This window comes from Coccomyxa subellipsoidea (genome assembly GCF_000258705.1).
Source record: "Coccomyxa subellipsoidea C-169, whole genome shotgun sequence".
Taxonomy (NCBI): Eukaryota; Viridiplantae; Chlorophyta; class Trebouxiophyceae; family Coccomyxaceae; genus Coccomyxa; species Coccomyxa subellipsoidea.
In genome coordinates, this window is record NW_005178042.1 from 116,460 (window position 1) to 130,892 (window position 14,433).

A 14,433-nucleotide genomic window follows, 5' to 3' on the forward strand; every position below is an offset into this window, starting at 1 on the left:
TGTTGAGCACGCTTGCTGCAAGCTCGGCAGCTGCAAGGGATGCTATCTTGACATGCCGGCCCAGCATACTGCCCCTTTTGACCACTACCTTGGCAGAGAGTAATCTCAGCACGTCTTCTGCAGCTGTAGGTGACCCCCATACTCAAGTCCGTAGAGAGTGTTGGTGAGCACAATGTGCTCTATTGCAGATGCTGCGTGGCTATTTACGGGCGGAGGCTGGGGGCACACAAGTGCACAAGCCCTGCACCCTAGTCCTATAAACGAGTTGTATGCTGGAATCTGGCCCTTGAGAAGCTTAAGGGCCTGATAGGGAGTGTGGTGCTGTGTGTGGGCAGGAGTGCTGAAGAGTCTGTCAGTGAGTGGAGACTCGCATCCAAAAATCCTGAAGGCGCTAAGCGAGTGGGATTTCCAGGGCCTTCCTCAGCTTATCACCTCAACAGTAAGTCCCGTCTATAAGAAACCACTCAGTTGCTAGACTGTGCGAACATGCCGTCAAAATTTCCGAGCAATTTTTGAGTACTGAAAGAATCACTTTGAGAGGAGGAACTTCAAAATTGCAGCAATGTCAACCATTGGCATCCCCCTCTTCCATTGTACAATGCCTTATTGTGCAGCAGTAGGTGAACAAAGAGCTTGATGGGCTATGCTGTTTGTCATATTCAAAACAACATATCTCAGAAGCTTGTGAGTACAGCAGGATACTGGCGGGAGTCAAGGGGCCTCGGATGCTGTCCTCTTGTTGGAGTCCCTGCTATGCGAGCCTGCTGCACCGAGCCCGCCACAAGTGGTACAGCAGGCAGGGAAAGGCAAAGGCAAGGCAGCTAGCTCCGCCCCAGCAAAGCCTGTTCCACAGGTGACATCTGACTTTTACTCATAAATGTGTCTGCTGTAGCACCCATGCTGTCCCGCTTGTCTGACATAGACACTCCCTCGATGGGAACACTGCTCAGGGTAAGCAATGAGGTATTGGTTACAGGCAAAGAAAGGGATCGACAAAGGCAAGGGTGAAGCCCTCGGCACGGCAGCACCAGAAGCCAGGGTACAGCTGCTCCGGAATGCTGTGAACTCCACCACAATAATTCCGGCACTCTTACAGGTGATGCTATATTGCCACTTCTGTTGTGCACAAGCACCAGACCTTGATATGTCAGTTGTAGCAAATCTGCATCATTTGCTCAATGTAATTATATATTACATTGAGCCTGATTTTGCCAACCTTTCCTGACAGTCTGCTCAGTCAGCTTGCATGGATCACTACATAATCATCATGTAAATAGTGAAGGCGGGCGGCCACGGCTCTTCCATCAGAGCTGCAAGGGAAAGTCTGCGCATGCACTGCAGGGTGAAATGATATGACGGAAAACTGAGCGGTGATCAAAAGAAGTACCTCTTAATGTTGTTTCCTGTTTTTCTCAGGCGTGCCGCAGCAGCTTGTTGGACATGGCGACCAGGACAGCCAGCCTCAGGGTGGTGCATGCACTGCTCGTCGATGAACACCCCAGTGCTGCATCGCAGCTGGTCAAAGGTCCGCCCAAAACCCTTGCCATCTATCATTATCACCATGAGTGTCTCCCCAATACCGAGCAACACAATCTCGTGAAGAGGAATTATTTGGAATGATGCATTTGCAACCTTGTGCCCCATTAGCTTGCCTGTGTTCTTAGCGGCAAATGCACCGCTTTGTCACCAGTCTTTACATAATGCGTTGACGCAGGTGGAGGCCTGTCCATTGTCGTAGCAGTCTTGTCAGATCTGAGCAGTTTACTTTCATACAAAGCAGTGGCAGTGGCTACTTTAAAGGCATTCCTACTGCCGCAGCAGCGGTCTATGACACAGGTAAGAGTGATCTTTCGCATGCTGCCCTGGATGAGGTGTGACACCCACTTTCCTGCATTTTATGCTGTACTGTCAATGCAGCCTCCAATTGAAAGCATGCGCAAATGGGCAGGATGCACTACGGTCAGCGCAGCATTGAACGTAGGGCGATCCCGACTTCACTCCCTTGCTGTCATGTATTATAATACAGCCGCTGCTGGCAGATTCGTTGGGCCAGTGTGTATTGATGTCAGTGCAGCATTTGATTTCACAGCCGCACATGTCACTGTGGCTTTGCAGGCTATGGCGCGCATCGAGCAGGCGCACCGTGCAGGGGTGTTGCCTCCGCTGCTCAGCCTTTGTAGGGTGGCGGACAGCGCTGCAGCCAGTGCAATGCCAATGGCCACAAAGGACGCACAGTCCCCTCCTGGCAAAGCAAAAAAGGCTGGCAGTCAGGCAAACGGTCCTGAGGGCGCAGGTGTAGCGCAGAGCACCGCACTGTCATGTCTCAGGTGAGCTCTTGCATCTTTATTATTAATGCATGTTTGTCGAACCTTTTGCTGCATGCCAAGCATTTGACAGAGCCAAACGTGTAGCAAGGCATTCATTGCACTGAGTGTTTGGAACAATGGCGTATCCACTGGGAGACCTTCCCGGGAGGTGCTTCACAGGAAGCCGAGGGCTTTCACTGAGCGCGTGATTTGGTGTGCAGGGTGATGACTTTGCACGATGACTGCAAGCAGGGCATTGCAGACTGCGGAGGCATTCCAGCCCTGCTGCCCCTTCTGGCTGTGAAAGAGGACACTGTCAGATGGGCTGCTCGCCAGGTGCTCCTCATTCCTCGACTAGCTCGCCAAATCACCTCAACTGCAGATCTCAACTGCCCTGTGATTGACCCTTTCTCCAGAACTACAGCAGGCTTGAAACACCCATAAGCCAGTCAATCTTCGTTGCCTGCAGCCTCAAGATGGACAGCTGCCCCCTCTTTGCAAGGCACCTTATAAAATTTCCGCTTGTGGCCGCTCAAAACTTGCCGTGATGTTTTTTGGTAATACGTGATTGTGGTGCGGGGTGCAAAGTATGCGTGTACTGTGCAGATTTTGCTCAACATGGCAATGCTGACAGAGGTTGCAGAGCAGCTGGAGAGGGAAGGTGCCCCCACCTACATACATGGCATGAACCTGGTGAGGCTGCGGCGCACGCAGCCGGGGCGGCAAGGGTCGGCAGCTGCCACGAAGCTGCTCGCACAGCTGACCACGCGGCTGTCCGCGCCACCGACGCTTGTGCCGGAGGGTGGAGCGTGATCCGGACCCCTCTACAACATAACTCTACAGAAGACTATAGACTGACGTTGTGAGTTGATGCAGCATTAAGGGCACTGCCTGAAGTACGATGTCCATTGTGCAGAGTTAATATGTATATATTCGGGAGTGCATGACCAGGGTGGACATTTCTGCGTATAGACAGATCTGCACGTGACGCCAACGTTAGGAAGATACCGGCTGGAGCAGTACCGGCTGGTGGACATGACGGGATTGTCTCGGAAAATGGTAGAAGAAGATTGGAATTTGAGATTCTGCGCTGCTTGTCCAGACAGAAAGGTTGATGTCAAGGACAGATGAAAAAGAAGCAACCCCCCAAATATGGAGCCATGCATGTGTTAGTAATGTCTAAGAACTTTCACAACGCGTTCGTTCACCGTGAATATTTCGAGGGTGGTGACCCTCAGGTTCGAAGCATGCTGTGCTATGCAGCAGGTGCCCGGCAGGAGAATGTCATGAAGATCCTGCCAGTCGCCGTCCCTCTCTAAAGTAACAACTGTGTATATTTTGGAGTGCGCTTCCGAATCTCTGCTCCACAAATCACGATTCCTCTCAACGCCTTAGGCAATGGGGCAGTACTGACAGCTTTATAATCTGGACAAAAAGGAGGGGCTGTCTTGCCATTCTCTTCTTTCTGGAGCGAAGCTTCTCGAGATCACAGGTGCGATACACTTTCAGATCGTTCGTTTATGTAACCCTCCAACTGCCTCTGGCGAAAGCTAGCAGCACTCCGTTTTCCACTGAACTTCGTGATCTCTCAATCCTTCATTCTTTTAGTTGGCAGCAGAGCTTTACAAATCAAAATTCATTTTTCAGGACACTTTAAGGTGCCTATTCATGTACAACACTCAGTGACGTTTCCGTTGCAGGCTGTCGACCTGGCGTCCCAGTGGCCTTCTTCCTTCTCGTAGCAGCCATTTCTAAAGTAAAGCACCCCATAGTTGGCAGGTACAGCTGTGCAGATACTGTGAGCTTATGCTGTTGCCTTGAGATATTCTGAGGGAAAAGGAGAATGCTCTGATGTTGCTGGCATTGGCAGGTGGGCAGGGGACAGGATTGCTCTGGTGGGGGATTATGCTGAGGAGAGTGACATGCCGCCAGATGTCTGGGGTGGGGCAAGGCCCAATGAATTTGAGGAGTACTTCAACATCAGCTATCTCCTCGCTGACATCATCCAATCGCCCCTCACCAAGATTCTGAAAGGTGGCAGCCAAAACCTGGAGTCAGACCCTCATTGCCATGTGCAGTCTGCAGCATAAGCAGAATATATGCTGCATCAGCTGCATGCGTTGGCCGTTTCCTTTTCCTTTCTCACCACGCCTTACTTAGCCCATAAAGAGCAAGTAGTGAGTGGCGGCAGCAGAAACAAAACCCAGGGAACAGAATATGTATCACATCACTCGTTCTCCATTCTGAACACTTCAAAATTGCGTGAAATCTCTGCTTGAGTAGCTATCCAGAAGCACATTGTCGGTAGCAAACGATAGTCATGGCATTTGCTTGCATAAAGAGATATACAACTGGGTTGCCAGGCGTGCCGCCCCAGAGCTTCAGCCTCTGCTGCCTGGACCTGAAGGAGGCTCTGCACACAACCACACTGGGCGTTGAGGGTCCAGTCAGCCTGTGCGAGCTCGCGCAAGTCAAGCATGGTAAGGAAAGCCCCGTCAGAGTAAAGCTTGCTGGAAACCTTGATCATTGGCTTGTCCCCTTTTGCGCAAACTGGGAGTCATGCACACACCCTCCTTGCAAGTGTGACCGTTTTAAAGGGCATCACAAAAGCTCCCATGGCATATGGTGCAATGAGAGATGTAAAGGGATGTCCGGATGCCACAGGTTTCTCTGACATCCTGATCTATTTGGCGGCGTCCTTCCCCTGTGCAAGGGGCGGTGGCGACTTCAATGAGCACCCCACCATCGGCAGATGGGCCGGCCACCGCATTGCACTCATCGGAGATGGGCCCAGGTGAACTCAGTCGCAGCCAGAGGGGTTGTGAACTGCCAACATTCTGACGGAGTGCAGACACATGAGAAGCTTGTGATAATTAGATGGGCAGTGACAGACTCCCTACGAGACCAATGTGGCTCCCAAATGGTCTCTTAAACATTACAAAATCGAAAATGATCTTTCCTCGCCTCCCATCTGTGCCATCTGTGGCTGCGGGCATCAATGGCACGTCTTTCCCTGCCGGCATGGAGGTCGAAAATACATGTCTTGTTTTCCCAGCCTGGCATGCAGACATTGCTCCACGCCAGTGTTCTGCTCTTCCAGGAGCGAGCAGGTCTTGCAATGCCTGAGGGTGTATGCCCGTCTGGATAGCGCTGACTTGGCAGCCTTCACTGACATCAAGGAGGCAGTGGGTGACCTGGTGAAGGATCAGATAAGCAACAAGGCGATGGCATGCCCTCTGCTGGAAGGCCTGAAGCCAGTCCCACCTGAGCTTCCAGTGAGACAAGCTGAAGGCGGCACTCCCGTCAGCTTTGATGGAAGCGCAGGTGGGGCCCTTGATGTTTCGTTGGATGCTTTGTGCCATGTCCCATAAAATTAGAAAAGAAGTGTTTGAGAAGGAACACAAGCATGTCTGACACCGGTGTACATGGTGCGTCGGGGAGATTCTGCACCTTGCATGCCACTGATGAGCCTTGATCACCGGGGTCAGTGAACTGACAGTAAGCAGGATGCTCCAAAGCTCAAGGACAAGGTCTCGGCGGTGTTTTGCGCGTGCGCAGGGGCCAAAGAGCAGCCGTGCAGCGTGGTGCTGACAACAGTGGCTGCCAGGCTGGAGGAGCCTGCTGACGTGGGCGCCATGCGCTTAGTCAGTAGGGCCTGGTGCGCAGCCACAAACGACGGTGCAGTCACCGCCCGACTGCCCAAGTTTGCATCAGGTGGGCTAAGAATGCTTCCCGCTTGTGCTGCCTTGCCAAATGTGAACCACAGTCATGTTTGCTTTTGCAGCCATCCGGCATGGGCTCTCTGTGCATCTCTCCCCTTTGGAGAATTTTGCATTGCAGAGCAATGCGCCTGCCCTTCACTCCTTACTCCTTATTCCGGATGTTGGTGCAAACGCTTTACCAATTTTGCAAGTATCTTTTCAAAGAGGCTATCCCACAGGCTTGTTCTTTCACATACTAAGCGTTGGCATTGTGATGTCCTGACACGTCACAATGCCACCCACATTGCCGCACATTTTCCTGATCATGACATGGGATGCTAAGCAGGCAGAGACATACTACATCTGGTCCGCACATATCCAAATCTGCAGCGCCTCGATGGCAAAGGGTGTGCTCTTCCTCCTACCATGTAATATGAAAGCATGTAATATGAAAGCAAGTCGCTATTACAAGTATTGCTCAGTGCGCAGCTCAGAGATCTATTTCCGTATATATGTAGTGTTGAAATAACACTTCAGAAGTTCCCGCAGGGAACAGTGTCATAGATTTTGAAGCTTGTCCAGGCCACGTGCCACATTACATAACTGTAACGTTACATACTACGTGTTGCTTTGTGACATCTGCTCGGCAACACTCATGCATGCAGCGGTTGGACTTCACCAGCACCAGAAGTGCGGTGGCTGTGCAGCGCAGCGTGCATGCCAGAGTCACATGCTCGCAGGTGCGCGCACATGGTGACTGGGGAAAATGAAAGCGCTTGGAGTTCACTTGCCAGACTGACGCAACTGAGGCACTTGGACTTATCAGCCACAAATGTGACCACCGTGGACGTTCTTTATATTGCTGTCATGTGCAAATTCCTCTCAGTCTTTGTATGCAACGGCTGCAATGTGGAGCCCAGCATTTTGCTGGGCCTGCAGCTGTGCCCGCTGACTGTGCTGGAACTGGGAGGCATGCAATTCAGGTGACCATCAGATTCTCATCTCATGACTAGAGGAGTGTATAATTACACGCTTTTCATGCCAGAAGCAAGGTGCATCTGCAGACAAACTGCAGTAACAACTGCCAAATCCCTGTCCCTTCATTTTATCACCGAATCCATGCAATGCCCAGTTCACAGTGAGCACGCTGCTCAGTGTTGACACAACAAGAATTACAAACAGAATGCGGCAAGGTTGGGCATTCTGCATTGCCCTTCGCCAGCCAGAGCCAGTATGCAAGCAAAGAAAGCCAACATCAATCGCAAGCATTACGTCGCTAGATGAGCGTGATAACAAATGCACCAACTATCTGTCTGTAATGCCCTTCTAAGACGACTACGCACTGTGGTTTGGCTGCCATGAACACTGGGGCTGAAAATAATGCAGCAGGTTCTAAACATTAGGCGCAAATATGCGTTTGACGTGCCACAGACTCAGACCATAACTTATTATGATAATGGTCTGAGTCTGTGGCAAGTGCAGCAACCAAATCACATACTGACTTCACTTTGTGTGATGTTGCAGGGTGCCCTTTTTCACAGCAGAGATCCCACTATTGAGTTCCCAATTTCCAGACAGTGAGCAGCGGCAAGGGTTGTTCAAGCAATCCCTGACAAGGCTTTCTCTGAGCAAGCACCTTGAGCTGATGGATGCAGCAGCTGCTGAGCTGGCGGAGCTCCCCAACCTGGCTCACTTGAGTCTCAAGGACGTTCATTTCCAGGCAAGTTCTACACACTTACGGCTGCTTACTTTTGTTTGTGCAAGCGTTACCTTTGCATGAGCTGCTAATCTGGGCATGAACGGTTGGATCTTTAAGGATTGTAGAACAAGTGTGTACAGCGTCTGATAATGGCGAGGCTGCAGGGTGTGTGGATGCAACACTTGGCAGCAATGACAAACCTGGAGTCCCTGCAGATCACCAACGGCAAACACTTCAACGAAGGACACTTTAGGTGTGCAGCAGCTTTGATGGATTCACCCACTGGACAATTTACCCTGAGCACCGCACGTGTCTTGTTGTTCGTACTTTTGTTTGACCAGGCAGATGCAAAACGGTGGTGCTGTGATCATGCTTGTGTCTCACTGTATTTGCCAATGCCTGCAGGGTCCTAGTGGATTTGCCCAAGCTGACAGACCTGGACCTGAGCGAGGTGGACAGGGTGACTGATGAGTCACTGGTGACCATCAGTAACATAAGCGGCCTGACTCGCCTCTGCCTCAATGGCTGCAGGGCAATCACCGATGACGGTGCGCCATTCTAGTCTGCTGCTGAAATTTTAAATTTCAAAACCTGAAAAGTATGCCCTCAAGCAAAATGGCAGTGTCAGCTTGTACAGCCCAAGTTCGGCTGTGTATCGGATTGCTACAAAGCTCTCAGTTTCTGGTATAAGGGAATTTTCAAGCCACTTCACTGAAAGACTGTCCATGCCAATTTTGGTTATGGACCCCCTTTTCCATTGGATGTCCTGCTGCACTTGGGATGCCAGAAGGTGGTAGAGCTGAAAAAGGCATGAGCTAGTACATGTGTTTTGGACAGGTGTTTCTGCGCTGACAGCGCTGCGTGATCTGCAATCGCTGGAGATCAGGGACTGTGACAAGGTGTCAGAGGCGGCTGTGAATGACCTGCAAAATAAATTGCCTGTTGTGGTGGAAATTCAGTCTGGAAAGTCACCCGGAGGGTGCAGCATCAGCTGAGCAGAAAAATGTGCATGCACGCTTTGATCTCCCGTGAATGAAGCTCTCTGATGCGCACGGATTTGGATATTCAGAGGCTGCCAGTCCACATTTTGAACTGTTCACTTTTTGATGGGCTTCTTTGTGACTACCACAAAGCCGCGATTCTAAGTCTGCATGCCATTTCATGGAACAGCATATACAACTTGCATGGCATGCATGTATGTCTCGCAATCTCAGCAGCTTCCCAGCGTAATAAGCTTTCTCGTTCACAGTCTTGTAAGAAAGAAGTCACGTTGACATCAACATTTTGGAGTCGACACAGCCTTTCTTTTAAGTTTCATGTGTGGAACGAGGCAAAGCGTATATTCTGACGTCATTACCTCTACACAAGTGTTCAACGCAGCCCTTTCAAGGACAAATCGGTTCGCATCAATTGGATGACGATTGAGCGTATGGCTGAGTGTCAAGGTCTGTGCTAGGGGCTGATCAGGAGTTATTAGAGCAGAGCATGGCGCTGTCTTTTGTGGCACGTCCACATTGGTGACCAAATTGATCAACCTGTAGAGTATCCTCACCGCTCCTCGTCAGTGTCCTGGGAATGAGTCAAGACTGGGCGCTTTACAATTTGGACAAGAAGGAGTATGTCTCACCGTCTTGCATTACCTCAAATGCCGAGCTGTACGATATGATTGGTGCTATGAGGACACGTTATGTGCTGACAATTGGATATTGCGCAGTTGGGCCGCAAGTGGCACCTAGGCAGTTTGACATTTAATGCAGGCCACGCCCTTGCATGGGAGCTTATTGTTTCTGTTAGCAATACCAAGGGGCTCACTTATTGAGCTGGTCCGGCTATCGAGCATTTTCCAGCCCAGGAGAAGCTTTCAGCAGCACACCAGTCTTCATCTCGCGTCATGGCACTTGAATCTAATCGCTCTTCATGTGCCCCATGCACTCCCGGAAGCGCAGGATCTCACCAACACCTGTGCACATGCTCATAGCAAGACATGAAGAATTCTGCAGGTGTCAAGTAAGATTGGGCCACAGAGATTCCAGGTGACTTGCAGGCGGAGCAGAGCTTGCACACAAGGTCATTCACGTTTAGTGGCCCTTACCAGACACTGGACTGCAACCCCGTTTCTCCATTTCCATTAAGTCCAGCTCCAGCTGATGGTCGATCTTGCGAGCTTCAATGGCTGACAGGTAGAATGCACACAGTCGAGGCGGCAGGCATGTGTACCCCTTTAGCTCCTGTGCTGACAATGCCTCGAGACCTTCGCTTCCTGCACAGCACAGTAGACACAATTCGAGCCTTAAAAAAATTACCAGAGGGGCTGCGGGGTTCTGGGTATAACTGGGGTTGGGACAACACCAAAACTATGGCCAGATGCAAGAAGCAGAAGACTGCGATTATAACAGAGCAGCAGACTCACTCAGGCCCAGCTTTTGGACTGCCTTATCGACCCCGCTACGGTAGTCAGCCAGGTAGCTGCAACGAGCGTGCAGGTCCACCTTGCGCATCTCGAAGTCCAGGTAAAGCTTCCAAGTCGGACGTCCTTGGGCCGACTTAGACATTACATCGGCACCCTCGTCTCGATCAGTACTGACACCTGCAGAATGTGCCTCTGAACAGATCACAACATGGCTCTTTCTCACCAAACCTCAAGTGCTGCTTAGGTCTGCAGAAAACTCTAGAATGGCTCACCTGAGGACGTGGTGAGCGTCAGTAACAGATCTTTGGGCAGCAGACCAAGGATATCAATGACTGTCCGCATGCGAGACAGCCCATTGGTGTGCTCGCCCCCGAGGACTGTCTGCAATGGCCGTTCCACTATTCTGGCAGAAATAACGGTAGCTTCATCTAAGCAGTCCACTCTACCTCAGTGATTGCAATTTGCACACTTTCATCGCGTGCCCTACGGTGATTTTTTGTTAGATAAACTAGAAACAAATTCAGCAGGGGCTGTGCTCACTGGGGGATATCAGCTGAGGTATAGCGCGTGGTGACCGCGAAACCTGTTTAGGCTTGAGGCTCGGCTTCAAATCAAAGTGACCGGGTGCAGGCAGCACACGAGGCCATTCCCTACTGTTTGAAATGTATGTCTGTCGTGGAGGGATCGTTCGTCCGCAGACTTGTTCCGTCAAATAACGATAACCAGGAATGAAAGATTCTTGATGAATTGCAATGATTGAGTTCAAACAGGATCTGACAAACTATATCAGGCAGAGAGTGTGCCCATTCTCTGGGTAACGAAAGTGAGAAATCACAATTGACACTTCCCAACTCTGCGGGTAAGAATCCTGAATATACGGCGCCGATGGATGTGCATTCTACAAGCCTTTATGAAGACAGCAAAGATGTGCCTGCAATTATATTTCTTCTTCCCCAGGATCGACCTGGATGTTGCAGCTGAGCTCATCAGATTCTCAGACCCAGACGTCGTGGAAGATGAGACTCCCCATCGTGGATGTTCTTTGCCCGCGCAAAGTCATACTGGAAGATGTGATGTCGGAAGTAGGTCTTAAGCCCTACTGGGACAGCGTTCACCAAGTTGTGGCAGAACAAGTCTCCGCAGTACAGTGCTTGCAGATGCCTGCCAAATCCAAAAATTTTGCTGAGCTCGTGCCCAGATTCTTACCCCGGGTTCCCCTGCTGCGCTAGCTTGCACGTGACGTCAATCCTGTTAGCACGGTAGGCAGTCTCAACTCCCACATCATGCACCCATCGCAGCTGCTGCGCGCCTGCCCATACTGTGGCCAAAATTACAAGACAAAGACCCAGAGCAGCTAAACAGTTCGCTGCATCTGCTAGGATCTCTGCTCTTCATCTGGCTGGCTTGTGTGATGAATTTAACAAAAGCACCTCTCATTGGGGCTGCCCAGGCTTTTGATAGCCCTGGGCGACAGGCAGTGCAGCAGCATCTGTGTAACATCTGGGCTCATGCAGCAGATTATTTTAGGCAATGAGTGAGGGTCAAGCCTGACGCTTTAGTTTCTAGAAGCACTCTATGGCCATCTGTAGCAGCAAGTCACCATGCAAGAGTATCACTGCTCAGCACGCGAGGACGGGCAGCGCTTTGCTGCAATCTAGACAGATATATCTAAAGCTTCCAAAGCAATGCAATCGCGTTCCAATTCAAATTCAGAATCCAGTATTCAGGTCAATGGAGAGCCGGGACCCGCTGTGGCAGCTAGGATGTTCGCTTTTCATTTGGCTGGCAAGTACATTCAAGGTACCTGCTGTAGGAGCTGCTTAGACATTCACGGCCCTGGACGCTCTTCAGAAGCGCAGTTCAGGCTGGGAGACTGAGTTGCAAAGGTATGCCTCTGCTCTCTGCGATAGTGGGGTTTCACTCGCCTGAACCTTTGTCAGAGTTTTCAGAAGGAGAGGGATATTACAGCGAATGCCCATTGAGATTCGTGCAAACGGAATACGAATGGCAGGCCATTGCAGGTGTTTTGCCAGATTTTTGCTCACTGATTGTTTTGAATGCAAACATAACAGGCTGGTGAGCCCATCTGCGTCCAGATGCTGGATTATGCCTCCATCAACCGTCATTTTTTTCTGCAGGCATGGGCTGTCAGCAAATGAAGTGGAGACAGTGCTGCGCATGGGACTGGCTGAACTGCTAACCACGATGGCGATGGACGAAAATTCTCCTTTGCATGAAGGGCAAAGGGCGGGGGCAGACATACTGAGCAATGTGCTCAGGGTGAGGTAGATAGCACGCACAGCACCATGGGCATGTCAGTACTGCGCCTCATATGCATGTTACAGCAGGCGGGATGCCTTCCAAGCCATGCGGGTACTACCTCTTCCTACGAGGCATCAGGTTTTGACAAGGAAAACGACCGTTGTTGTAGGCGCTGAATACTACTAATCAACGTTGCTTAGTAAAAGTTAACCCTCGGATCCTTGCATAATCCAGGGGATTTGCTCTTTGGTGTCCCGCAGCATGCTACTGTCTGCAAGCATGTCTGGCTTCATCTTTTTGAATCGTTAATTACGAGCCGGCATGTTGTTGCACAGGTGCCTGCTACCCATGCACAACCTGTCAACATTTAACCCGAGCGAGGTTGAATTTGTCACCAGTGAGTCATTGAAGACAATCAGCAAGCTCAGCGGCGTCACATGGCTGGGCCTCAACTTCTGCGAAGACATCACTGATGTTGGTGCGCCTGCTGACACCATCTCTCTCCCAGATCATATTTACACCTACGGTACTGCTTGGCTTTGCAGTCTTGCAGCCAAAACTGATGTCATTTGTAGACAAGATACCCGAATTGGAAGAGCGGGCTATGAGACTCACATCACCTGGCTGTGCTATGCACACATTGCGGTAAAAAGTGTAAGGTTGCTATGCATGAAAATAATTGCAAGGGCCCCAGCATTTTTGGCGTTGTTACGTGAGCTTTCAAGTGCCACGTGCGGATGGCTGTGCTCAGGAGGGGTTTCTTCCAGCGGGGTTTCTCTACAGCATCATGTGGTGCCCAGGGTTAATTGGGTCTTGCTTGGATCTGGCGAGGCCAACAAGGGGTAGGATTGTGGCAGCCTTCCATTGCAGCTTGTTTCCAGGACGTAGCTTGCCTTCTGGCAGGAAAAGCGTGTAATAAATTTAAAAATGTGGTTCCTGCGGGCCTGCTTCTGCTGAAGGAGCTTTGCATGCTGCGGCATCTGGAGATCAAGGATTGTGACAAGCGAACGGATGCAGCTGTTAAGGAGGTGCATGCAGGGTAGTGTCCCTGCCTTAGTCAGTGTTCACTTTGAGATGTCACATGAAGAATGATGTATGCAACCCAGGTTGCAGAATCCGCCCGAAACTCTAGAACTTAAGCACTTCTTGAATTCAACTGGACAGGGCAGGAAAGGCTGGAGTTCAGCGAAGATACGCTATAAAGCTGTGAAAATCACATCGTGAAATGTTGGACACTTTGAAGCACGCCGGGTATTTTGTGATCTCCAAAGTCTTTCAGTAGCTGGAAAGACAAGAAGCTGCGTGCGCAAGGCTTTACAACTGTTCTAAGAAATTACTGAGGCGGTACGGCCTCACTTCAAAACCCACGGATTCAATGTGTTGAAAATGGCAAGCTTGCTTGTGGCCTTGAAACCAAACGCTGAATTGACTCAAGAGCGCATTTAGAAAGGATCCCTCCCGGATCATTGGCACTGTCTGTCTGCTGTGAGGAACCTCTGCAGGTGCACAATCCAACCATCACAGAAGGCCAGGAACATTGATAAAACTGCAAACTGCAATTGTTGCAAACTAGTGCCTAAACGTTGGCCATTCTTCTGCCACTGGGTAACCTCAAGTAACCCCCAACCAAGACATAACACCCCATTCAAGAAAACACATGCATCGACTTTTACCGGTGCAGCAACCTCAGCATGGTGTCGTTCTTCTCTTCCACTGCATTAACATATATCACCTAACACAAGGAGAGGCGCCATCTCATTAGCTTTGGTGCAATGCAGCACCTGCTCATGGAAAAGTCAAGTGTCCTCCAAAAGTCAGTCATCCCGGAAAGGGAGATCGCACACCGCCTATTCCCTGCCCACCCACAACACAGCGCGTGCTGCGACTGGTCTCAAAACTGGTACTCTGCACCGAAAGACAACACCTGTCTACTGGATGTGTACAGGCATACAGGGCTGAGTCCATCAGCTTCGCCTCTTTCATATCATCCAGACAGCACAGTAATTTTCCACAGTAAGGACAATCTGCTCTTGAACCCGCAAATTGCACTGCTGC

At 50.6% G+C, this 14,433-nt stretch overlaps 3 protein-coding genes across 3 annotated transcripts; 2 read left to right on the forward strand and 1 right to left on the reverse strand.

The window, feature by feature from the left end:
- Positions 1 to 1,440: 1,440 nt before the first annotated feature.
- On the forward strand, positions 1,441 to 6,764 carry COCSUDRAFT_55081 (hypothetical protein; the record flags this gene model as incomplete). The annotated part of the gene is made up of 11 exons (XM_005651541.1): positions 1,441 to 1,525; positions 1,715 to 1,836; positions 2,116 to 2,327; positions 2,528 to 2,642; positions 2,913 to 3,115; positions 4,177 to 4,340; positions 4,670 to 4,786; positions 4,971 to 5,100; positions 5,407 to 5,630; positions 5,865 to 6,020; positions 6,748 to 6,764. The coding sequence occupies 11 exons, from the start codon at positions 1,441 to 1,443 to the stop codon at positions 6,762 to 6,764; spliced, it is 1,545 nt and encodes a 514-aa protein (XP_005651598.1).
- Positions 6,765 to 7,897: 1,133 nt separating this feature from the next.
- On the forward strand, positions 7,898 to 8,701 carry COCSUDRAFT_55082 (hypothetical protein; the record flags this gene model as incomplete). Its single annotated transcript, XM_005651542.1, has 3 exons — positions 7,898 to 7,959; positions 8,112 to 8,254; positions 8,544 to 8,701. The coding sequence occupies 3 exons, from the start codon at positions 7,898 to 7,900 to the stop codon at positions 8,699 to 8,701; spliced, it is 363 nt and encodes a 120-aa protein (XP_005651599.1).
- A 909-nt stretch (positions 8,702 to 9,610) lies between these two features.
- COCSUDRAFT_55083 (hypothetical protein) lies at positions 9,611 to 10,204 on the reverse strand (the record flags this gene model as incomplete). Its single annotated transcript, XM_005651543.1, has 3 exons — positions 9,611 to 9,666; positions 9,799 to 9,966; positions 10,117 to 10,204. 3 exons carry the CDS (start codon positions 10,202 to 10,204, stop codon positions 9,611 to 9,613), a joined length of 312 nt encoding a protein of 103 aa, XP_005651600.1.
- Positions 10,205 to 14,433: the final 4,229 nt, after the last annotated feature.